This window comes from Ictidomys tridecemlineatus, chromosome 11 (genome assembly GCF_052094955.1).
Source record: "Ictidomys tridecemlineatus isolate mIctTri1 chromosome 11, mIctTri1.hap1, whole genome shotgun sequence".
Lineage (NCBI taxonomy): Eukaryota > Metazoa > Chordata > Mammalia > Rodentia > Sciuridae > Ictidomys > Ictidomys tridecemlineatus.
The window spans coordinates 117,530,490-117,554,592 of record NC_135487.1 but is presented as its reverse complement, the minus strand read 5'-3'; the positions used below and the strand labels follow the sequence as shown (position 1 = coordinate 117,554,592).

The following is a 24,103-nucleotide window of genomic DNA, read 5'->3' as shown; positions in this document are numbered from 1 at the left end:
AAGCTCTGGGCGGTGAAGGCCAGTGAGAGTCAGCGAGGAGAAGGGGGTAAACTCTGTGCCTTGGAAGACACATGCCCAGACGTCCTTACTGACCAAGGCTCTAGAGCTCTGCAGGTTCCCAGGTCCTGCACCTCAGGCAGATGAAAAGGGCGCTCCACTCTTCTGCTTTGGTTCCACTGGCCGCTCAGGGCAAAGTAATTTCTTTTCTATTTCTCACTTATAATGTTTCCTCTGAGGCCTAAGGATCGCTGCTTGTCACAGAAAGGAGAATCAGAGCTGTCATGGGGAAGACAGCTGGGGTTTGCATCTGTTCTCTCTCTCTCTCTCTCTCTCTCTCTCTCTCTCTCTCTCTCTTTCTCTCAACTTTTGCACACACCACCTCCACTGCTGGTTTATCTCTTGCAAGAGAAAACATACCTTATACATATTTACATATATGTAGCCAGGGATATAGTAAGTTCTAAATAAATAATAAAAGAATGAAAGGTAAATGAAGTACTAAGAGAGTTCTTTTTTCAAGTGACAAGAATTTTTGGCTAGCAGATTAGCAGTGGAAGAGAAATTAACCAAATCAGGATAAACTGAGTATTTATACAAAAAAGACAAAATTGAAGTGCCAATCATATAGTCAGAAAACTTTCTACTGAGAAGTTTGCAATTTTATTAAATACATATTAAATGGACATGTAAGTCATGTCCAAAGTATTGTATCTTAGTGTACTGTCAAGATTACAAAATTCACTTCTTTTATACGGGAGAAAAACAGTGTTTTTATATGTCTGTCAAACATGATGAGACTTCCCTGCAGGTACTGAAAGATATACACTTAGCTTAGAAAAACAAAGAACACAAAATCAGATATTTTTATGTTTCATCGATTATCTTTTTCACTTTTTAGAAAAAGAAGGAATATTACATGATTACACAGGCCTCTCCCTAACCTCTTAAAGATTGAGTTGGGATGGGTGTCATAGGCATCACTTTCCTGGTCTTTTCAAAGCCCGCAAGATGGTACCCCTATTTTGCATGAATTAGGCACAAATAAAACTTGCCTTCTTGGGTTTTCTATCTCTGTCCTTGATCTTCTTTGCCAATATTTGGGTATGTAGAAATATTTGTGCATATTCCAATCTATGACAGTTTTATCATGTGTATAGTTTGTATTCAATTAGAGACCTTTCCTATGAAAGTGTTACTAATTTTTATTAAAAGATTGCTATTGTTCATGTAAAACATGAAAAAAAAATTCAGTGAATCTGATAGTGTGAACTTGGGGGACTAGATACTCAGAGCTATGACCAAGCAGAGGGATTCATGCAAAAAAGTATGTGCTTTCCTCTCCTGGGCTCAGTTCTGTTTCACACTCTCTTGCACTACAGATGACCAATGATGTCTCTCCATCAAGAGCCTGTGCCTCCTGGGCATGCCAGTCTTGGCATCTGGCCTGCAGCACCTGGCTCCACATCAGGCCCCAGCTCACAAGCACTGCTGTGCAGTATTAGTGGGAATTGTTTTGTGTTGTTGGAAGGTTTCTTGGATACTCAGCAAGCATCAGCCTTTTAATTTTGGAGCCTTATTGTCGTTCAGATGTGTACCTCTGCAGGTGTACAAAGTATCAGATTTTACTGCCAGTGGGTTGTACTTGAGAGACACGTCTTAAATTGTATGATTTTTGGAGAAGTTTATATACTTTCTTGGAGACAGGATAGCCTTTTCTTTAATATCCATTTAAAATCTATTCATTTCATTTAGTGGGAGTGTTAACTTGTCACCAAACAGGACTCTACTTAAAAGAAAATTTAAAACTCTTTGGCTTATATGTGTAGGCTGGCTATGGTGGTACATGTCTGTAATCCCAGCAGTGCAAGAGGCTGAAGCAGGAGGATGGGGAGTTCCAGCCAGCCTCAGCAAGGGCAAGGTACTAAGCAACTCAGTGAGACCCTGTCTCTAAATAAAATACAACATAGGGCTGAAGATGTGGCTTAGTGGTCAAATGCCCCTGAATTCAATCCCAGATACACCTCCCCAACCCCCACCAAATTGCTTCTACACCCTGATGCCCCTTGACTATGGGATGAGAAAGTCCTGCTTCTGAACAATGCAGACAGTGTGCAGGCCAAAGTACAAATGCTGGACAACTTCCTGGACATTGGGATGGCCTGCAGTTGGCTTAGGGGTGGATCTGATGACAGTAGCAAGGACCCCATTGATGTCAACTATAAGAAGCTCAAAAGTGACATTAACGTAGTTGACAAAGACTCTGAAGAAGCAGAGATCATCAGGAAGTATGTTAGGAACACAGGCAAACATGCACAATGCCTATGACCTGGAAGTTTGGATATCTCTAAGGTAGAGTGCAAAGGGGAGAGCCAACAGTACAAACCCTTTAAGAAGCTTCACAATCAAAGGTTGCTGTGGCACAGGTGCAGGACCACCAACTTTGCTGGGATCCTGTTCCCCTGTCTAGGCATAGCCCTGCCTGAAGCACCTGTGACAGGCTACATGTTTGGCAAAGGGATATTTTTTGCTGATATGGTCTCAAAGTGTACCTACTACTTCCGCACATCTCAGGGAGACAAGATAGGTTAAATCCTGTTGGGAGAAGTTGTCCTGGGCAACATGTATGAACTGAAGCATGCTTCACATATCAACCAATTACCCAAGGGCAAGCAGAGTGTCAAAAGATTTGGGCAAAACTATCCCTGATCCTTTGGCTAGTATTACTCTGGAGAGTATAAAGGACTGGGATCTCATAAGGTGTTATCCACACCTGCCTACTATACAATGAATACATTGTCTTTAACATTGCTTAGGTAAATAAGAAGTATGTACTGAAACTGAAATTCAACTTTAAGACATTTCTGTGGGAAACAGAGATGTGAGTTGCACCCTGGTGACTCTAATTTGAATTAACTGTGTGCTCATGAACCAACACACCCAACAGAAACCTCTACTAAGCTACCAATGGATGTTACCTTTACTAAATCTCCTTAGAAATGGTTTTTACATGAACAGGTTAAAAGATTTTTCTCAATTTTTCAAATCCCTTTTATGTTTAATGTTGCATTGGAGGGTTTGAGGGTTCTATCTAGCCAGGCACAGTCCTGACAGATACATCTGACAGTAGAGGGAAAGTCGGGGGCGGGGGGGGAGGTTTTTGGTTTGTTTTGTTTGCTTAGACTAGTCTTATTTTTTTTTCTTTTTTAAAAAAGCCAAATTACAGCACTTGCCTTATTGGTTTCCCAAGAGTTGGAAACAATGTGTTTCCACCCTTTTCTCTAAGTGTTCATCTTTAGTTTTAATTCTAGCAATGTGTGATGCATTTATTTTGAGCTAAACATAAAAACTAATTTCATACTAGAAATGTTACCATTAACAATATTTGTCAATATCATCAGTGATCATTTGCCTATTAAGTTTCTCAAACCAGAACTCTAAAAACACAAATAGTTTTTGGAAGTTACATACATTTTCTTTCTGTTTTCCTTTTTTGTATTTTTATTTAGAGACAGGGTGTTGCTTAGTTGCTGAGGCCAACTTTGAACTTGTGATCTTAGACTCCTGATCTGTTGGGATTGCAATGTGCACTACTGTGCCCAGCTAGAAAACAAATCTTGTCTGGTCTTTTGGTGGTGATATGGACAGAAGCTAATTGAGCCATGTATGAAATCCTTGCTTGTGCATCAGTCCTATGATGAACCTGTCACCTGCTTACCCCACTAAATTCACATGACCCAAGAATGGAGGAAGCATGATTCCCCAAAAGACAATCAAGGTGCTATTACCAGAAGAAGGGGAAACAGAGGCTGGAAAGTCCAAAATAGAGTGGCAGGTATTGCCACCATTCCATCCAGGCTCCTTGGGAGCCTGGACACCTCATCACACACAGTACCCACCATAGCTTTCCAAACTTCCTGAGTTTGAAATAAGCTGAAGAAGCTGGTGGATTCCTTCTTGCCCTCTTCCTTGATTTTCTCTGGTCCAAGTATTTCTAACAATTTTAGGACACCTCTGACCTCAAGAAATTCTCTCAGGTACCAATTACTGTCCAGGGAGTAGAAGAGTTGAAATAAAACATTTGACAAATTCCTTGACACTGACCTCCTAAGGGAGTCTAAGTTCCTTTCCTCGCATATTTTGCCTCCTATCCCAGAAACGTCCATAGGTAAAGTGGTATGATACTTTGGATATTCTTCCTTCTAGCAGGAAGTGGACATCTCTTTATTTGGGGCTCTCCAGCCTCTGTTCCCCTTCTGCTGGTAATAGCACCTTGATTGTCCCTTGGGGACTCATGCTTCCTCCATTCTTGGTCATGTGATTTTAGTGGGGTAAACACTTGCCAGGCAAGTGTGCTACCGCTGAGTCCCAGCCCCAGCCCCCCATCTGGGTTCTTGATACAAGTGATAGAAAAGAATTTCAGCCCACACCCACAGAGGAATAGACAGAGATTAATTTAGGGAAGTAGATAAATATTTAAACAAGAGGGAATGAGGACAATTTCAAGAGATGCCTTTGGGGACGAAGCAAGAAATATACATTCAAGAGAGAATGTGGCCCATCTCCAGAGTGAAGGGCATGTTTGGGGGATTCTGAGCTCTTCTTTCAAAGGAAACTCGAGGAGGGGTGAGAATGAGATGGTGTGTAGTGATGATATTAATCTGGTGATCTCTCTGGTGGTCTGTTCAGCCTCAGGATCCTCCAGCTGCTGTGGTCTTCATTATCTGATGATGGATAACCTGGAAAGTCCCTAAATTATATGTTCCCCAAGGCATCCTATCTCTCTTTGCTTACTCTGTTTATTGGAGGAGTTAATGAACAGTGCACAGGTAGATTTACAGATTCCCCAAGAATCTGGGTGTGGCAGGTCTGCAAGGAAGACAGGCTGGGATAGGGGTGTCACAGACCTGGAAAAGTGTGGGGGAACTTCTGAATTTGAATCTTTCCCCCCTGTTCTTCCTTTATGTCTCCTACCTATTTCTCATTCCTCCTTTCCTACCTCCATTTACCTTTCCAACATAATCACCTCCTACTCTGCTCCGTGCTTATTCAGCTTCTGCTGCACGGGTTCCTTCTGCTCCCTGAACACAGCAGACTCACCTCCACCTGAAGTGTTCTGCCTGTGCTGCTCCCTCCACCTGGGACATGCTACTCCAGACCCCTCCATGGCTCAGCCCCTCACAGGGATCTACTCGAAACTGCAAACCACCTCTCAACACCTCAAAGTCCCTGCTCTACTCTCTTTTTTCTAAAATACCTGTCAAAGCTTGACATTCCATTTACTTTATTTATATTGTGTGCTTTCCAGGACTAGAACACAATCCCCAGGGAGGCAGAAAGTTGGGCCTGTTTTGCTGCTCTATCCCCAGTGTCTAGAACATGACCTGGCATGTAATAAGCTCTTGGTTAATTCTTGTAAAAAGAATGAAATTTAGCTGTACATGGTGCCACAGTTTTAATTACAGTGACTAGCGAGGCTAAGGCAGAATTGCAATTCCTGAGATTTGAAGTCCAAAATATAGGTATCCTCAGGACCATGTTCTTTCTGAAGAGTCTCAAAAAGGGTTATTGACTCTTTCTGCTTTCTTTTTGTTGTTGTTGTCCCGGGGATTGAAACCATGGCTGCATAACTACTGAGTTACATCTCCAGCCCTTTTTTAGTATTTTATTTTGAGATAGGGTCTTGCTGAATTGCTCAGGGCCTTGCTAAGTTTCTGAGGCTGGCTTTGAACTCATGATCCTCCTGCCTCAGCCTCCCTGAGCCACTGGAATTAGGAGCGAGCCCCACCACACCCAGCTCCTGGCTTCTTTTAGATGAGATCATCATTTCTTGTTGAAGCCGTGACATCACAGTGTGCACACCTACCTTTGATTCTGAATGTGAGGGATAGCGAAGCATTCTAGAAATGGTTTCTTTCTGTTTTATCTGTTTCCAACTGGTTGAGCAGAATGAATGAGTCTGACATTAGCACCAAGGGACCAAAGTGAAGGGGAAATGGAAGCAAGAATTTCGTGTGTGTCTTAGTCATTGAAAGAGCTGGTAATGAATGGGACATTTCAGAGGGGATGGTGTCCTCTGCCTTCCAGAGGAGACTGGCGTTGGCTCTGGTAACTGTCACCATCTGGCATTCCTTGACCTGTGGCAGCATAACTCCATTCCCTGCTTCCATCTTCACAGGGCCGTCTGCCCTCTGTAGGTTTCTGTCTCGGTCTCTTCTCTCTTTCTTATAAGGACACCAATCATATTAGAGCTAGGGCCAGGCCTAACCTGGTATAACTCCTCTTTCTTTAGTAATCACATCTGCAAAGCCCTATTTCCAAATAAGGTCATATTCATAGGTTCCTGACATTAGCTCTTTGACATATTTTCTTAGGGAACACAGTTGAACCCCCAACAGCAGTCATCATCCTAGGTCTCCAACTGTGTCTGAAATTTTAGATACACCGGGTCCAGCCTGCTGTGGCCTGATGTTTGTGTCTTCTCAGAATTTATGTGTTGACACCTACTCCCCAATGTGAGAGTATGTGGAGGTAGAGATGTTGTGAGATGAGGTCGTGAGGGCAGAGCTCTCATGAGCGGGATTCATGCACTTATTAAAGATGTCCTGAAGGTCCCTCACACCTTCCACAGGGGAGTTTACAGAGGAGACAGTGAGCTGTGCAGAAGCAGCCCTCACCAGACCCCAAGTCTTCCAGTGCCTTCACCTTACACTTCCTAGCCTCCAGAACTGAGAAATGTAAATCTCTGTTGATTTTAAGCCACTCATTCTAAGGTATTCTGTTGTAGCAGTCTGGACGGACTAAGGCAAGCACCCAGTCACAAATCACCTTCCAAAGGTACAGAAAAAACAATGACATAAACCGAGAGAAATAACAGATGATGTAACAAACTCAGGAATCCAGGTAACAGAGTTATCAGACACAGATTTGGGGTTTGGTATGTTCAAAATATTAAAAAAGAAGGCACTTTTTTTCTTAACCAGAATTGCCTAGCCATTTTTATTTTTTATTTTGAGACAGGATTTGCTAAGTTACCTAGGGCCTTGCTATCTTACTGAGGCTGGTTTGAACTTTTGATCCTTCTGTCTCAGCCTCCCAAGTCACTAAGATTATAGTCATGTACCACCACACCCAGCAGAAGACAAATTTTTAAACAAATAAACCGAAAAATATGATAAAAACTGAAAAGTTTAGTTTTAGTGCAGAAATGTCCTGTTCTTAAGACTAATACAATTTAAGGAAGACCCAGAGACTTTATTGTTGTTGTTTTGGTGCTGAGGATTAAATCCAGGGCTTCACACCTGCTCTGAAGACACTGCACCACTGAACTACATTCCCAGCTTCCTCTGAGTCATCTTAACGTTAAAATAGAATTAGGGTGATCCCTAAGCAGTAGCACCTCTGAGCACCTGCCAGGAGCAAATTTAAGTCCTCTCTGGAAGGCAAAAGTCATCATCCTCTCTGAAATGTCTCATTCATTACCAGTTGTCTCAATGACTATGACACACAAGATATTCTTTGATCCCTATGTGCTAATGATGTCAGACTCATCCACTCCACTCAGCCAACTGGAATCAGACTTACATGCTCTTGTACAAGCCTTGTAATTATCTCTTGATGTTGCCATTATAAAATCTGCTGCTTACCCAAAAAATATAATGTGAATTATTATGGAGAAAAATACATTGGTCATCCTTCCTCCTCCTGATTAAGGATCCCTGACCAAGGGGTGATAGGTGAAGGATTGCCTGGCATTGCACAATGGATACCTTGACCTCGAGATTTTTTTTTAGTTTTGAGGATTGAAGTCAGATGCATTCTACCATCCTACCCCAAGCTACATCCCCAGTCTCTTTTTTGAGACGGTCTCACTATGTTGGCTGGCTTTTGTTTCTCAACCACAGCACTAAGGACATTGCAGGTCAGATCGTTCTTTATTGTGAGAAGAGAATATCTTTTGCAATATAAGATGGTTTGGGGGTGTGTTTGTTGAGGGGGGCTCTTTGGGGGTTGCCCTGCACATGAGCTAGGCACAACCCCTCAGCTTTGAGTAACGAGGACATTGAACTGACATCGCACACTGTGCGAAGCAATGAGCCTTCCCTTCACTGGGCAAGGAAGTGCCTCGGCTCTGGGCTTGGGTGTCACTCAATGGGATTGGGCAGCCCCCCTTCTGAAACATCATCCCCTGCCTTATTTGGGTGGAATATTCTATCAAATGTCTTTGTCCTAATAAATAGAGGGGTTGGGGGTGCGCTCTCTCTTGTCCTCTTGCCCAGGTCCAGTGCTGTCCAGTGTGGAGTTGACCCTTGAGGTTGCAGAGCCGCCCCGCCTCCCACAATTGAGAAAAAGGGACCTTTGTGTTCGTGTGGCCTGTTCATCACCTGCCCAAACCACACAGAGTGACGCAGAGTGACCCTGGTTCCATCGCCAGCATGGATCCTGGGCCATAGGTGTGTGGTGCTTGTTGGTTTTTTGTCTGTCTGTCCTGGAGGTTGGAGCCAGGAGTGCTTTACCCCTGAGCCTCGTCCCCAGTCCTTTTTATTTTATTTATTGTTGTGAGATGGGGTCTCACCACAAATGCTGAGGGTGTCTGGAAATTGCTGAGGCTGGCCTTGAATTTGAGATCCTCATGCCTCAGCCACTTGGGAAGGGAAGAGTGAGTGTCCTTGTTCTTGATGACTATCTCTCCCTACCTTGGAGTTACAAGACCTCCCCCCAAAACAGTCTTCAGTCACCACAGCTATGGTGCACTCTTCTACCATGGGGAGAAAACCCCCTAAACATAAAGATTAGTATTCTAGATGTTAATATGAAAATTGTTCCAATACTGATGTTACCTTGGCAATAGCTTTGTGACCACAACACAAGGAAGTACGTCCTAAAGATAACACAAACTGAGTGGACACGGTGGCACATGCATATGATTCCAGTGACTCAGGAGGCTGAGACATGAGGATGGCAAGTTCAAGGCCAGCCTCATCAAGACACTGTCTCAAAATAAAAAATAAAAAAGGGGATGTAGATCAGTGATAGAGCACCCCTGGATTCACTCTCCTCTATAAAAAGAAAAAAAAGGAGGAAAAAAAAAAAGCAAAGTCATACTAACTATAAAGTAAAACATTGATAAAATGGACCCCATTCAAATTCACCATCAAAACAGTAACCAGATATGTGGAAGCTAAAGAGAATACAGGGGAAAGTGGGGCGTCTCATGAAAATAGAAGGGAGACCAGTGGGGTAGAGGAAGGACCGGGAAAGGAGGAACAGAGGGAAAGAGGTGCTGTAAAATGAAAGTGACCGAATATGTCATGTGCATGTAGGAATATGTAGCACCAAGGCAACTAGTGTGTATAATACATCAAGAAAAATGGAAAGAGGAGTAAAGAAACCAAGTGGGGAAGAGACCAATTTAGATACACATGGCACATCCCGCAAAAGCCAGCATGCCCCCCACAACTCTGCCCCACACATACGTGCAGGTTGCTGTCTCTCAGAAAGTCACGTGTTCCGTGTTGCAGCCAGTGACTCTCACCCCAGCACACAGAGCATTGGCTGCTCCCTCCTTATTAAACACCCTGAACTGGACAAACCCTGCAACAAATTCTCCTGAAAAAGAGATGCCAACAAGAGCCAAGTACTAAAAACAGTGACTCTAGCAGGACACAGCTGATTCACATCTCTAATCCCAGAAGTTCAGGAAGTTGAGGCAGGAGGAACAACAGTTTGAGGGCAGCCTCAGCAACTTTGTGAGGTCCTACCCAATTCAGTGAGACTCTGCCTTAAAATAAAATTTAAGAAAGGACTGGGGATGTAGCTCAGTGGTGAAGTGGTGAATCTCTGGGTTCAATCTCTAGTACCAAAAAAAAAAAAAAAAAGAGTGACTATAGCCAGGCCCAGTGGCACACACCTGCAATCCCAGTGACTCAGGAGGCTGAGGAGGAAGGATCACAAGTTCAAGACCAGCTTCAGCAATTTAGTGAGACCCTCAGTAACTTAGTGAAATCCTCCCCCAAAATTAGAAATTAAAAAGACTGGAGCTGAAGCTCAGTGGTAAAGTGCTCTTGGATTCAATTCCCAATACCTAATAATAATAACAAGAACAACAACGATAACTAGAACCTCTTCTTTTTTAACCAGACCAGGATGCCCTAAGCCAAAAGTTTAGGCCAAACATCCAAGATGTAAGGATGGAGCCCACACCCCTGTGGCCAGTGCTTGGTATATTCCAGCTATGAACTTGGCCTCCAAAATCTTTTCCACAGTGTATAAGCCATTTTATTTCCAACAGTGCACAAGGATCCCAAGGTCTCCGCATCCTGGCCAACACTTGTTATTTTCTGCATTCATTTTTGTTTGTTTTTAAAGTAGCCATTCTCATGGGTTATGAAGTGGTATCTTTCCGGGTTTCTGTTCTCACGACTAAAAGGCTCAGGGGTCACTCTAGTTAAACTGGGCTGACTGGGCTGCACAAAATAACCACACAAGAGGCACAAATACCTTTTTCTTTGGGGTTGCTGTGATGGATCCTCTGACCTTAAGGGTCCACAGAAAGAGACAGAGCAAGGCACTCGCTGATCCCTTTTATTGAGGAGAAGCTATTCAAATGAGGCAAGGGGTCAGGTTTCAGAGGGCTGAGTCTATCTTCATGATGTCCACTGTCAGCAGGTTGACTGACACCTGGGTAGGCCACACCCAAGGGCACAGTAAGAGAAGGGGACACACACAAGGCACTTCCATGGAAGATTCTATCCTAAACAGGGCAAGGGGTTATATTACAAGGGAACAGGTGAGCATAGCTTCACCCATGGGGCTGTAGCAAGACACACCCATTTCTGTGACTGAGCACCTCAGTACCCAGCTGGGGAGTGTAACTCATTCACCCATAAGATTGGCCTCCCACAGTATCTCACTAGAGCTTTGGTTTGCATTCCATAATGATTAGTGGGGCTTGGCACTTTTCATGTGCTTTTTGGCCATGTGTATTACTTCTTTGGAGAATTGTCTGTTTGAGTCTTTTACCAAGTTGTGAGTTTTGTTGTTTGGGGTTGCATTGTTGAATTTTAGGAGTCCATATATGATATGCAAATATTTCCTCCACTCTGTGGTTGTTCTGCTCTGTTGATAGTGCTTCTAAATTACAAACACACACACACATATTTGGGTACTAGGGATTGAACCCAGGGGCACTTTACCACTGAGTTATCAGTCCTTTTTATTTTTTGTTTTGAGACAGGGTCCCATTAAGTTTCTGAGGCTGGCCTCAAGCTTGTGATCCTCCTGCCTCTGCCTCCCCAGTTGCTGGGATTACAGGTTTGTGGCACCACACCCTGCCAAATGCACAAAATGTTTAATTCTCTTGAAGGCTGATGAGTCCTTTCCTTCTTTAGTTGCCTGTGTCATTGGTGACAAGTCTGAGAAATCATTGCCAAACTCACTACTATGAAGATTTTGACCTGTTTTGATCTAAGAGTTTTATAGTTGTAGTCTTACATGTAGATTACAGATCCATTTTGAACTAATTTCTGTGTGTGCTATTAGGCAAGGGTCTAGCTTCATTCTTTTGCATGTGAATATCCTCTTTTCCCAGCACCATTGGTCAAAAAAGGGGTCCTCTTCCCATTGAGTGGTCCTGGCAACCTGGTTCCAAGTCATTTGACCATAATGTGAGGGCTCATTTCTGAGCTCTCTGGTCAATTCCATTAGTCTCTGTGTCAGTCTTTATGCCAGTAGCGTGCGGTTTTGATCACTGTAGCTTTGCAGCACATTTTGAAATCAGGAGGTGTGGACTTTGTAATTAATTGCCAAGAGTAACAAAACTATTTTCCTGGATTCCATGAGCCACTCTCGCAAATTATTGAACCCAAGAAGGATGTCTCTCAGCCAGAGAGGAATACAATTATTCCACTTAGAGTAGTGGAGATAAGGAAGGGCTGATTATAAACATGGTGACATTCTAGAGAAAAACACAATAAAATGCCCAACATTTAACCAAGGTCCAGTACTGATGTCATCCCGTCCCACCTGTACTATAACCCAGTGGGGATGATTGGGTCACTTGGCCCCTTTTGAACAAAGCCATGAAGATGGGATCCAGGAGGGTTAGCTACTACCCTAGAAGAGGCATCCTCAGAGGCCTGCCAGCCCCATCCTTCCCTAAGGAGAAACCCACCACCAAGGCTGTCAGACACCAGATATGGATATTGGGTGACTTTGTCACACACCCAATCCCCCACACAAAAAAGACTATTTTCTTCCTTAGGAGTTTCAGGTAGAGGATGCAAATTGAGCAGTCCATATGGGTAAGGTAAGAAGGAGCAGGACAAAAAGCCTCCTCCCTGCCCTTTACTCCTCTGGCTATTTTAAAGGGTTACCTGAAGGGTGTTGGGGGATGGCATATTCCCCTGTCAGGATTCCTAAGCCCTAACAGTCCAAGCACGGAGGTGGTGGAAGTTGAATAGTTGAGAGCAATAGACAGTCTTTTGGAATCTCCTGCAGTGCTTTCCTCCCTACGTAAGAAGATCCTGTGTTAATTCAGGAATACTCAGAGGTGAAGTAACTGGATTGTGAGCACTGTAACCAACCAGTCCATCCTAATCTGTATGAACTGACTGGGCAGTAACTGTAGGCAGGTGGGGCATGGCCGGAGGAGGTGGGTCACTGGGGAAGTTCACTTCTTCCCACTATTTTATTTCTCTCTTTCGCTTCCTCCCCACCCCCACCCCGACTGTCATGCATGGAGTAGCCACCTCACCCATCCACTGTGATGTTCTGCCTCACTTGTGCCCACAGCAACAGACTTGATCCACCATGGACGGAATCTCTGAAACCATGAGCCAAAACAAACTTTCCCTCCTCTAAATTATTCTTGCCACAGATTTTTTGTCACAGTGATGCGAAGCGGAATAACACAAACACCAATTCCTAAAATAACATGATTTATTCTTTTTTCCTGTGCAACTAACATTCCAGTTCCTAAGCAAGTGGTTCTCCATCCTTAGGACCGCATCCCTGGGAGAAGAGCTCTGGGTCCTGTAGAATGAAGTTCTCAACGATAGAAGAGAAGCACAGCTGCCTCTGTTATCTCCCGGCTGCTGCTGTAACCAACGTGAGTTCCATGTCCATTCCAGTCAAAAGAAGAGAAGTCTCCACACTGGATGGGATTACCCTCTGGGAAGAATCCTCCTCCACCAATGCAGTGCTAGGACACAAGGAGAGGAGGAGGTGGTGATGAGAGGGCTGCTGGTGAGCCCAAAGACCTTATGACCAAATCCAGAGGAATCTTTGCTGCTCATCAGTTCTCCATGGGCAGTGTTGATGTGTGTGTCTCTGATAAAAACTTCTTTACCCCTAGCTTTAGTGACACACCTTCTCCTCCTGGCTTTCCTTCAACTTTTCTGAACATTCCTTCTTGGATTCCTTGGCTGGTCTCTTCCTTCAGAATTCCTTAAGTGCTCCTCCCTAGAAGGAGACACATCTCCCTCTCTCTTATAGATTGTCTGATCCTCTTTGGCTACAGTTACTAACAATTCACTGATGGTCCCAAAGCTCTGTCTCCAGTCCATTTATTTCTTGGGCTGAAGACCTCAAACTCTGTCACTGGGACCTCTCTGAAGGCACTTCAGGCTCCCCTTAACTGAAACACAGTTAATTATATCCAGACATCATTTAATATGCGGACACTTACTGAGAAATGTATCATGGGGCAATTTTGACACTGTGTGAACATGATAGTGTATTTACACAAACTAAGATGACCATGATGTCACAAGGTAATACGATCTCTTGGGACCTTTGTCATATTTGCAGTCTGTCATTGGTCAAAATATTGTTATGCAGCAGCATATGACTGTATGTCCTTAGTTGACCCCAAACCTGCTCATCATCCAGACACCCTGATGTAATAAAAGATATTCCCTTACCCCAATGAAAACCATGAGTTTATTTTAGACTTGTTGCCTTTCTATCATCTGTGTAAACTGGACATGAATCTAGAATCTCTGGAATTCTCAGTACCCCCTTTTCATCCCTTTTGGCAATACCCTGTTTCAGGCCTTCAACTAGACTATGGGGAACCACCTCAATATTGGTCTCCTAATCTTTAATCTCACCCCACTAGAATCTGTCACCACTGTGCTACCAGTATGATTGTCACAAAGACAATCAAGTCAAATCTTCCTGTTCAAGTATTTTATTGGCTCTCATCACCTATAAAGTTCAAAATCTTTGTTGTGATGTTAAAGTCTCTTCCTAATCCAGTTCCTGTCACTACCCCACATACATCTCATGCACCAAAACTGCAAAACAGCTTGCTGCCCCCTCAATGCCACATGCCCTCTGAAACACTGATGATTCTGAACACATTATTCATTTCCTAAATTGCATTGAGAACTCATAAAGTTCTCTCTCTCCAGCTCTCAAGACTCAGCACAGAAGTTCCCTTTCCTGCAATCACTTCCTTGACACCTCATCAGAGTTAGGTGTTCTTACAGCCCCTGGTTATTTGTTGTTGTTGTTTTTGTTGTTGTCGTGTTGTTTTGTTTTGTCTTATTTTTGTTGCTGAGGGTTGAACCAAGGACCTCACATATGCTGGGTAAGCATTCAACACTGAGCTACATTTCCACCCCCATGGTTTATATTTCTATTAAGACCTTGGGTTCATCAGATAGTCATTTCACCTTTGTGTGAAAGTCTGCCCTGTTGGATGAGAGCAAGGAATATATCACCGTTGTGTCTCCTGTTCTAGTACAGTGTAGGTGCCCAGGGCAGGTAAGAGCAGGTGTGTGCTGGCACATGTGCACACTACATTTCACATGCCTGAAGCCATGGCTTTGAGGTGCCAGGGGAGCTAGATAGTCACAACGGATCTGCTCCTTTAGTGTTTCCATACTGAATATTCCCCATCCTAACCCTAGGGTCCTCCTTGATGGTGAAGCTGCCTTGTCCTGCTCTGGCAATCAGTCCCCATGGTGACCTCTGGCCAGAGAAAGTACCTGTGGTAGGGAGCTGGGATGGCCTGAGTGAGGTTCTAGCAGAATATGTCCAGGACTTTCCTGGTAATGTGTCAACACATGGTCCATCCATGCAATCCCTGGACAGGGGTGGGAAGGCCAAGGTTGACTCTGGCAGCTAAAACTCAGGTGGAGAATAACAACACCTCATGTTTCTCAAGCACTCTCAGCTTCAAAAGGCTTTCATGGGTTGTTCCTGATCATAATCCTCACCCTAAATCCAGGTAACAGAATATTTAATCCCAAAGGCTGAGAATACAACAATGATGCATTTGAAACTTCAACCCTTGATTTTGATCCTAACGAGTACAGGACATCTGTGCCTAAACAGGAGGTCCCACAGTCCTTGTCCTGAGCCTCAGCAAGGAGAAAGGAAGTCACATTCTCATACACATACACATGCTCACATAAAGATGAGTATTCTAGATGTTAATATTAACATTTTTCCAATATTAATGTTATATTTGCAGTAGCCTTATGACCTCAATACAGGAAGTACTTCTTAAAGAAAACAGAAGCTGAGTCGGCACGGTGGCACATGCATATAATTCCAGTGACTCAGGAGGCTGAGACATGAAGAGGGCAAGTTTAAGAGTCTCAGCAACTTAGAAAGACCCTGTCTCAAAATAAAAGGTAAAAAGGGGATGTAGCTCAGTGATAGAGCACCCCTGGATTCCATCCCCAGTATAAACTAAAAAAGAAAAGAAAGAAAGAAACTATGGAAGAAAACAGGCACAAGAATACTCACCATAAATTAAAATATTGATAAAATGGACTCCATTCAAATTCTGTTCATATGACACCATCAAGAGGGTAATGAGATATGCAGTAGCTAAGAGGATAAAGGGGGAAAGAAGAGCATCTCACAAAAATAGAAGGGATACCAGTAGAGTAGAGGAAGAGGACCAGGGAAGGAGGGGGGGAGGGAAAGAGGTACTGTAAAATGAAAGTGATCAAATTATCTCATGTGCATGTAGGAATATGTAGCAACTAGGCCAACTGCTATGTATAATACATCAAGAAAAATGGGAAAAGGGAGTAAAGAGAATAAGGGGGGAAGAGATCAAGTTTGATGCACAACGACACAGGCACACATAAGTTCACACGCATACGCACACGCACACATGCGTGCCTGCTGCTGTCTCCCCAGAAACTCACATGCTCCGTGTTGCAGCCAGTGACTCTCATCCCAGCACACAGAGCATTGGCTGCTCTCTCGTTATTAAACACCCGGAACTGGACAAATCCTGCAACAAATTCCGCTGAAAAAGAAGATGCAAACAAGAGCCAAGTATTAAAAAGAGTGACTAGAGCAGGACACAGCGGCACACATCTGCAATCCCAGTGTCTTAGGAGGCTGAGGAAGAAGGATCACAAGTTCAAGACCAGCTTCAGCAATTTATTGAGACCCTCAGTAACTTAGTGAGATCCTGACTCAAAATGAAAAAAAAAAAAAGACTGGGGCAGGGCGCTGGGTTTGCAGCACAGTGATAGAGTGCTTGCCTAGCATGTGAGGCACTGGGTTCAATTCTTAGCAGCACTGCATATAACTAAATAAATCAATAATAAATAAATAAAATAAAGGCCCATCCAAAAAAGGGGGAGTAATTAATTTAAAAAACAAACAAACAAACACTGGTGCAGTAGCTCAGTAGTAAAGTGCTCCTGGGTCCAATTCCCAGTATCTAAAAATAATAATAATAACTAGAAGCATTTTCTTTTTTAACCAGAACAAGATGCCCTAAGCCAAGAGTTTAGCCGACAGCCGAACATCCAAGCCATAGGGATGGAGCTCCACACCATGTGGCCAGTGGTTGGTGAATCCCAGACCTGAACTTGGCCTTGAGGGAAGCTCTCTCATCTGGAGTAAGAGGCTGGAACTCACAGAAGACTTGTTTTCCTAAAGATTGCAGGAGACATTAGACTGGACAGAAAGCTCACTAGGCCCACCACAGTGGTGCGACCTGTAATGCCAGTGGCTCGGGAGGCTGAGGCAGGAGAATTGCAAGTTCTAAGCCAGTCTCAGCCACTTAGTGAAACCCTAAACAAAGGGGGGGGCTAGGGATGTAGATCAGTGGTAGAGTACCCTCGGGCTCAATCCCCAATACCGCCAAATAAAAAGAAGATAGATAGTAAGATCCCTATGTAAAGATGAGCAGGGTAAGCAATGTCCAATGCAGCCACCTGTTGCTGTTTACACCCCTCTCAGCCAGTGACCATGGGATGTTTTCCCAGCATCACTTGCTTTTCTGCTTTCATTCAAATACCAAAAGTAAATGGCTCTTGATTTTTCTGGCCCAAAACTTCATTTCTATGGTTTCATTGTATTGAGAAACATCTTTTTAAAGAAAATTAATAGCTATCCATCAAAACAAAAATAAATATTAGCCAGATGCAGTAGCATGTCTGCAATCTCAGTGTCAAGGGAGGCTAAAGCAGAAGCATCACAAGTTCAAAGTCAGCCTCAGCAGCTAAGCAAGGCCCTAAGCAACTCAGCAAGATCCTCTCTCTAATAAAATATAAAAAAGGCCTGAGATGTGGCTCAGTGGTTAAGCACCCCTGGGTTCAATCCCCAGGACCAAAATAAATAAATAGATAAATAAAAATAAATCTTCCTCACCACTTTGCTAGTTCTTTCCTGTAAGTATTAGCCTTCACCTTTTCTTAATTATTATAAGAGGCTGCACAGGGAGGAAGGCTGGGTTTATGCCCCATAAAATGGAGAAAATGATAATCCTAATTTCATAGTTTTCTCATGATGTAATAACACAAAATCACATCAAATTCCTAGGAATGAGTCTGACATATTTTAACAGCTCAATTAGTGAATACTAGCCTTTGGTGTTTTGGTGGTGGTACTGGGGAATGAATGCAGGGGTGCTCTGGCACTGAGCCACATCCCCAACCCATTTTATATTTTATGTTGAGACAGGGTCTTGCTAAGTTACGGAGGCTGGCCTCAAACTTGCAATCCTCCTGCCTCAAGCCTCCAGAGTAGCTGGGATGACAAGTATGCACCTCTGACCCTGTCTAGCAGTTCTTTATTATTGATATTACCCTCTTTCCCTCTTTCACCAAGAGTTCAAGAAAGGACTTCTGATTGGACTTTGGGAGCAAACACTCACTTTGACCAATAGGTGAGTAGTAAGATGCGGTCTTCTGAGCATCACCAAAGTCGTAGACCACAGGTATTGCTGGGCCATTGTCATTCAAACAGTTCCCTAATCCATACTTCACTGGGTATTTCTGCAGGAACCAAAAGGAAAAGTTTTGTAAGGACAGTAGATATGCCGCCATTTTGGACAGAAAATGGATCCCTTCAAGTTAACTGTCATTACTCGGAAACCAGTCTTAATAATGACGACTCCTTCTCCCCATAGCAGGATCTCCCCAAGAGTCCCAAGTCCTCTGTGTCTCTTCCTCTTTCTTCCCACTCTTCTCTCCCTTAGGGCTCTTCCCTTGCCTGGCTCAGAGTCTCTGGGATATGCATGATATTGCACTGAACTCATAAAATATCACTCAAATAGTAGTGACTTAGTGTGGGAGGCCACCACATCATGTGACCAGTGTTTTTCCTCTCCTGATTGGTTGAGGCACTGTTGGTCACTTCCAGTGATCTGGCCACTTTGAAGTAACTGAGGAGGTAGCCCCAATCTTGAGGGTAGAAATAATGCAACCGAATGTGTCTTCATGGGTAGGCGTGCCTTCCTGCAGCCCCATGGGTCAAGCTACACTCACCTGTTCCTTTGTGATATTAACCCCTTGCCCTGTTTGGGATTGTATGTTCCATGGAAACTCCCTTTGTGTGTCCCCTTCCCTTACTCTGTCCTTGGGTGTGGCCTTCCTAGATGTCAGTCAACCTGCTGACAGCAGACATCATGAAGCTACACTCAGCCCCCTGAAACCTGACCCCTTGCCTCATTTGAATGGTTTCTCCTCAATAAAAGGGGTCAGCACGTGCTCCCTCACTCCCTCTTTCTGTGGACCCTTAAGGTCAGAGGAGCTGTCATAGCACCCCCAAAGAAAAAGGTATTTGTGTCTCTTGTGTGGTTATTTCATGCAGCCCAGTTCCCCTGGAGTGACCCGTGACTGTTTTAGTCTTGAGCAATGTGACAGCTTTGATTTTTCCAGCCACTCAATCAGGACATGGCTCCAGAGAGCTGATTAGTCCCCCCATCCTGAACACTGAAGTGATCCCCAGCCTGCAGCCCTGTGTACCTGGTAGAGGCCAAACAGATTATGTTCCAGATGCTGGAAGAAGCCAGTCGTGGTGCGGTACCTCAATAGAGAGCTGTTCCGCCAGTTCTCCATGGGGCTCTTGTTGGGCACATGCCAGATGCCCAGGTCCGAAGCCTGGATGTCGTAGTAGCCAGGGTTCTGGAAAGCAACCAACACTGAGACTGACCAACCCAGAAGGTCCCACATGGGCAAAAGACACACATGGGCTTTGTCAGCTGAGCTGACAGCTCTGGGCTCCAGGTGGACGGATGGCCAGCCATGCTCACACACACCTACCTCCAGCAGATCATGTCCCCTCCCACCCCACTGCCTAATGGCCTTGTGGGAGGAAGCTGGGACTCAAGGCATGTGACTGTTTCTCTCTGCTGCTCCAGCCCCATGTCCACAGCCCCCCTCCCAGCCTCCCTCCTGCATGCTGTGCCCAGCTACACTGAGGTCCTCACCTTTCCCAGTGGCACCCACCTTGTAGTCGTCACTGGTGGCTGCCTCTGCAGACCCGAAGGTGTTGTAATTGGCCCAGTTGCCGTCCCCCTCTGGGTAGTCTGCTCTGTTGCCCTGCTGGCTGGACCACCGATCGCCCACCGTGCACTTCCCAGCCATGTTGTTCTCGTGCACACTGGCCACCAGGGTCCAGCCACCACCCCCAGAGGTCATGTCACAGAAGGTCTGGTAGATGACACCATTCTTGGCCCGGAGGAGATACAGGCCATCTGTGGAGAGAACCAGCCCCGAGCCTCCCTGTCTGGGAGCTCATGCCATCTCAGTGCCATGACCAGGACAGCTCTGGGAACTAGAAACATGGCCTAAGGGCTCCTCTCCTGAGTCCTGTCAGTATGCATCCCTGGGTGTAGTGGAACACCCCCAAGTTTGAATAACAACCTACTGACTGAGGCAGAACACAGAATTATTTAAGCTCTCAGCAACGTTCCTCTCAGAATTAAGCACAGAATTTTCATATGACCTAGCAATTCCACTTCTAGTACATGCCCAAAGGAATTAAAAACTGGATCTCACAACAGTTATTTGTACACTAATATTTATTGTAGCATTGGTCACAAGACTCATAGAAACAACCCAAGTATTCCACAGATAAGTAAAATATTGGGTGTGTATACACGCACATCATATACCATCTCTACTGTGCATGAAAGGCCAAGGTTCGTGGTCGGAGATTAAAATGCACACACAGATAGCAGTGACAAAGATGGAGCACTTTACTGCAAGCTGGTGCTAGCTTATATAGAAAGTGAGAGTCAGTTATCTTAAACCAGGAAGCTCCCGGGGCCAATCATAGTAAAGGTCAGGTCATCACCTACTGTGCACGCACCTCTGCCCTGCATAAGATTCATGGGGGGCACGAACTGTCCATGTGTACGGAAGACGGGAGGGTCAATTAGAAGGTTTTCAGAACAACTTGTTATCCGCCCACTGGCAATTTGCCCACCGCCATGTTTGAAAGGCCTGGGGAGTTCTCAGGGAGACTCCCAACAGTGCTGATATTGACATGTATCTATACACAATTGATAAAATGAAGTAATTATTCATGCTACATGTATAAACCTTGAAAACATTATGCTAATTGAGATAAGCCAGATGTAAAATAAGCCAGCTACCTGGTGATTCTACTCAAATGAGGTAACTAGAAGAGGCAAATTCACAGAGATAGAAAATACATCAGCAATTACCTGGACCTTAGAAAAAGGCAAAATACAGATTCATTACTTAATAGAGTATCTGTTGGGGTAATGAAAATTTTCTTCAGGTGGATGGTGGTGATGATTTCATAGCATTGAGAAAGTAATTCCTGCCACTGCAATGTACACTTAAAACTGCTTAAAATGAAGAAGCTCATCCAATATATGATATATACATTTTGTCACATTCTTTTAAATTAAAAAATATCCAGCTTGGTGCAGTGAAACATTCCTGTAATACCAACAACTCAGGAGGCCGAGGCAGAAGGGTCACAAGTTTGAGATCAGCCTCAGAAACTTAGACCTTGTCTCAAAAAAGTAGGCCAATGGTCGGGGGCAGGCCTTGGGATGTAGCTCAGTGGTAAAGTGCCCAGGTTCAATCCCCAGTACCAATTTTTTTTTTCAATAAGTGAAAACCAAACAAATAGACCAAATAAATAAATAAATCAAAAACTTCTCAGAGGATAAAATCCTGATAGGGCTCCATACTTACCATCTGCATTAAAGCATTTCTCTTTGATTTCTTTGCAGCTTCTAGGCAGAGATGCATACAGTGAAGACCAGGTCAATTCCTTGGAAACAGCATTGCTCACAGCTAGAGAATATGCAGAGTTTCATTCTCTTTGCAGCTTTGACACAAAACCAAGTCTTCCCTTGCCACTAATCCCCAACTCACTCCACCTCTGTGGCAGAGCCTCGCTGCCTGGGTTGAAAGACCCTGAGCTATCCAGCATCGTCCATCAGCCCATCTGAGCCAGCATCCAGCACAGGTTTACCTCCCTCCCTCCACACGACCTCGTGCTGGGCCAAGCCCTGCCCTGGGCACAGGGCATTCAAGAAATTAAACTTCCCCAGGAACTTACCTCTAGAGGGAGGTGCCAAAACCAACAGAAAATTTTATTTAAAGGAATGAAGGATAAGCTCAGGAGAACAAGAGAAAGACTCTGAGATGAGAATAGAGAAGTCTGAAGGGCGCTGGGGGTTGTCTGGAGTAGGATGACTTAGTGACAGAGGCTTTCTAGTTCTGGTGACACTACAGTGTACTCTGAGAGAATAGACATGATTCATCAGTTGGAAGAAAGAAAAGAGAATTCAAGGCAGGAGAAAAACATGTCCAAAGACCTGGAGAAAAGAATGGAGCAAAGCCCGGCTTGAGGAGGAAATACAGGTAGCTTAAGGGGGTTGAGGCAGAGGATGAGGTGACAGAGCTGAGACTCTAGCCAGGAGACCAGCAGGGGCACAGAATGAAGAACCTTGTACAGGAGCGTTAACTCTGCAAACCAGTCTACAAGTCTGGAGGGGTGGGAGGATCACAGGCTTTCAAGTCAGAGGGATTCAGGCCTAAGTAGCTCAGGCTTCCAGGGGACAGTCCTTGGGTTCTACTTGCCACACCTGAGCCTCAGTTTCCTTCTGCCTAAGATGAAGCTAATTACTTATATTTTTTGTAAAGATCAAGTGAGATAATATGTAGAAACATGCTTTTCCCAGCCAGCCATGGGGGTAAACACCTGAGATCCCAGTGACTTAGGATGCTGAGGTAGGAGGATCACATATTCAAGGCCAGCCTAGGTGACTTAGTGAGACCCTATCTCAAAATAAAAAATAATAAAACATGCTGGTGATGTGGCTCAGTGGTAGAGTCCCCCTGGGCTCAATCCCCAGTACTCTGGAAAGAAACAGGTGTTTATCTTTAAAAGATAAGTAAATTAATTAATTTTAAAAATACAGATTATAAAATGCCATTGCTCTTCTTATTATAGAGAGGAGTATGAAGAGAACATTCTCTGGGCACACAGCATGTCACACAATTGCCATGGAAATCCCAAGGTCCATGCAGGCCATCATAGTGGAAAATGGCAAGGAGAGGCCACACTTCTTACAAGGGTCCCCTCAGGACCACACAGAGACAAAGAACCAGACCCAGGATATGTCTTAGCAATACTCTCACTGCTAGAGACCAGATCCCTCCAGAGGCCAGAAATCAGCCCTCAGACTACATCCAAGGTGGCCTCTGTGCCTCCCAAAGATGTCATCTCTGGATCAGGAGAGTCCCCTTCCTGGAAGCAACCCTGCCTAGTGTGTGTTCTTTGAAAGCTGTGTGCAGGTGAGTGGGGGACTGAACCCCTGACAGGGAGACTCACCAGCACTGCATCCTCTGCTGGCCACAATGAGAAACAGCAGGAAGCTGAGTTGGGTCATGATAGCCTAAAAAAAACCAAGATGAAATTCACTGTCTTGATTATATTTTTTTTCTTTATACCTGTCCCCACTCGTGTCTAATCCTACAAAGACTCAAAGTGCTCTCTTCTCTCTCTTCTCTCTCTCTCTCTCTCTCTCTCTCTCTCTCTCTCTCTCTCTCTCTCTCTCTCTCTCTCTCTCTCTCTCTCTCTCTCTCTCTCTCTCTCCACATCTCTGGGAACTAACCCAGACCTGAGCTGAAATAAAGACTCTTTAAACTCACAGAAAGCAAACCCCTTCTGCCAACACAGGGCCAGGAGCTGAAGTTGCCCACTGAATGGAGACGGGATCTTTCTCTGCAGAGGCTCCTAATGAGAGGTGAGAGCTGAGCCCTTTATGGAGAAAGCCTAGGGGCAGGTCTCCAGACTCACCCTCCCCTGGCATGATGCCTAAGGAGGTGAAGTCTCTGGTTATGATAGGAAAGATAAACAGTGACAATTCATGGAATTAGCAGGACAAATATTAGAGGTCAACTACTAGCATTGTTCTTAGATTTCTAAATTTCATGGACATGTGTATTTCAAAAAAATAAAAATAAATGAGACTATCGAGAGTTGAGGATGATTTGGGGGTTTTTTTTGTGTGTGTGCCTTTCTTTCCTGATAAGTAAAACCTTTTTCTAAAATTAAATATTTACCATCATCATCATTTTATAGAACAAGGAAACTTTAACAACAAAATAGGGAAGGTACCATTTCAGGATCAGTAGAAGCCTTTAGCTTGAAGAAATGTCATTCCATACAAAGTTTTGCTATTTTGTCCTTAATTTCCTCATTTTGTCACAAACTATTGAAACTTTACTACCATAGCATGTGGGATTATGTCAGTAAAAAGCCTCTTTGATGCTTCAAAGCTCCTATATCATTCCTGTTCCAATGTTATCCAAATCCCATCAGCTTATAGTAGAAGTGATTGGCTCCTCCT

At 44.2% G+C, this 24,103-nt stretch overlaps 1 protein-coding gene and 1 pseudogene across 2 annotated transcripts; one reads left to right on the top strand and one right to left on the bottom strand.

Moving 5' to 3' along the window:
- The first annotated feature begins 1,993 nt into the window (after positions 1–1,993).
- Positions 1,994–2,882, top strand: LOC144368683 (poly [ADP-ribose] polymerase 1 pseudogene; annotated as a pseudogene).
- Positions 2,883–13,045: 10,163 nt separating this feature from the next.
- Positions 13,046–23,140, bottom strand: LOC144367778 (intelectin-1a-like). Of its 2 annotated transcripts, none has more exons than XM_078024935.1 (7): positions 23,079–23,140; positions 21,435–21,529; positions 19,710–19,957; positions 19,227–19,385; positions 18,134–18,254; positions 16,167–16,270; positions 13,046–13,198 (listed from the first exon to the last, which is right to left on the bottom strand). In XM_078024935.1, exons 1-7 carry the CDS (start codon positions 23,138–23,140, stop codon positions 13,046–13,048), a joined length of 942 nt encoding a protein of 313 aa, XP_077881061.1. The 2 variants fall into 2 exon arrangements, with proteins under 2 accessions (XP_077881061.1, XP_077881060.1); XM_078024934.1 differs by having other exon boundaries at positions 21,435–21,536; positions 23,083–23,140.
- Between the last annotated feature and the right edge of the window lie 963 nt (positions 23,141–24,103).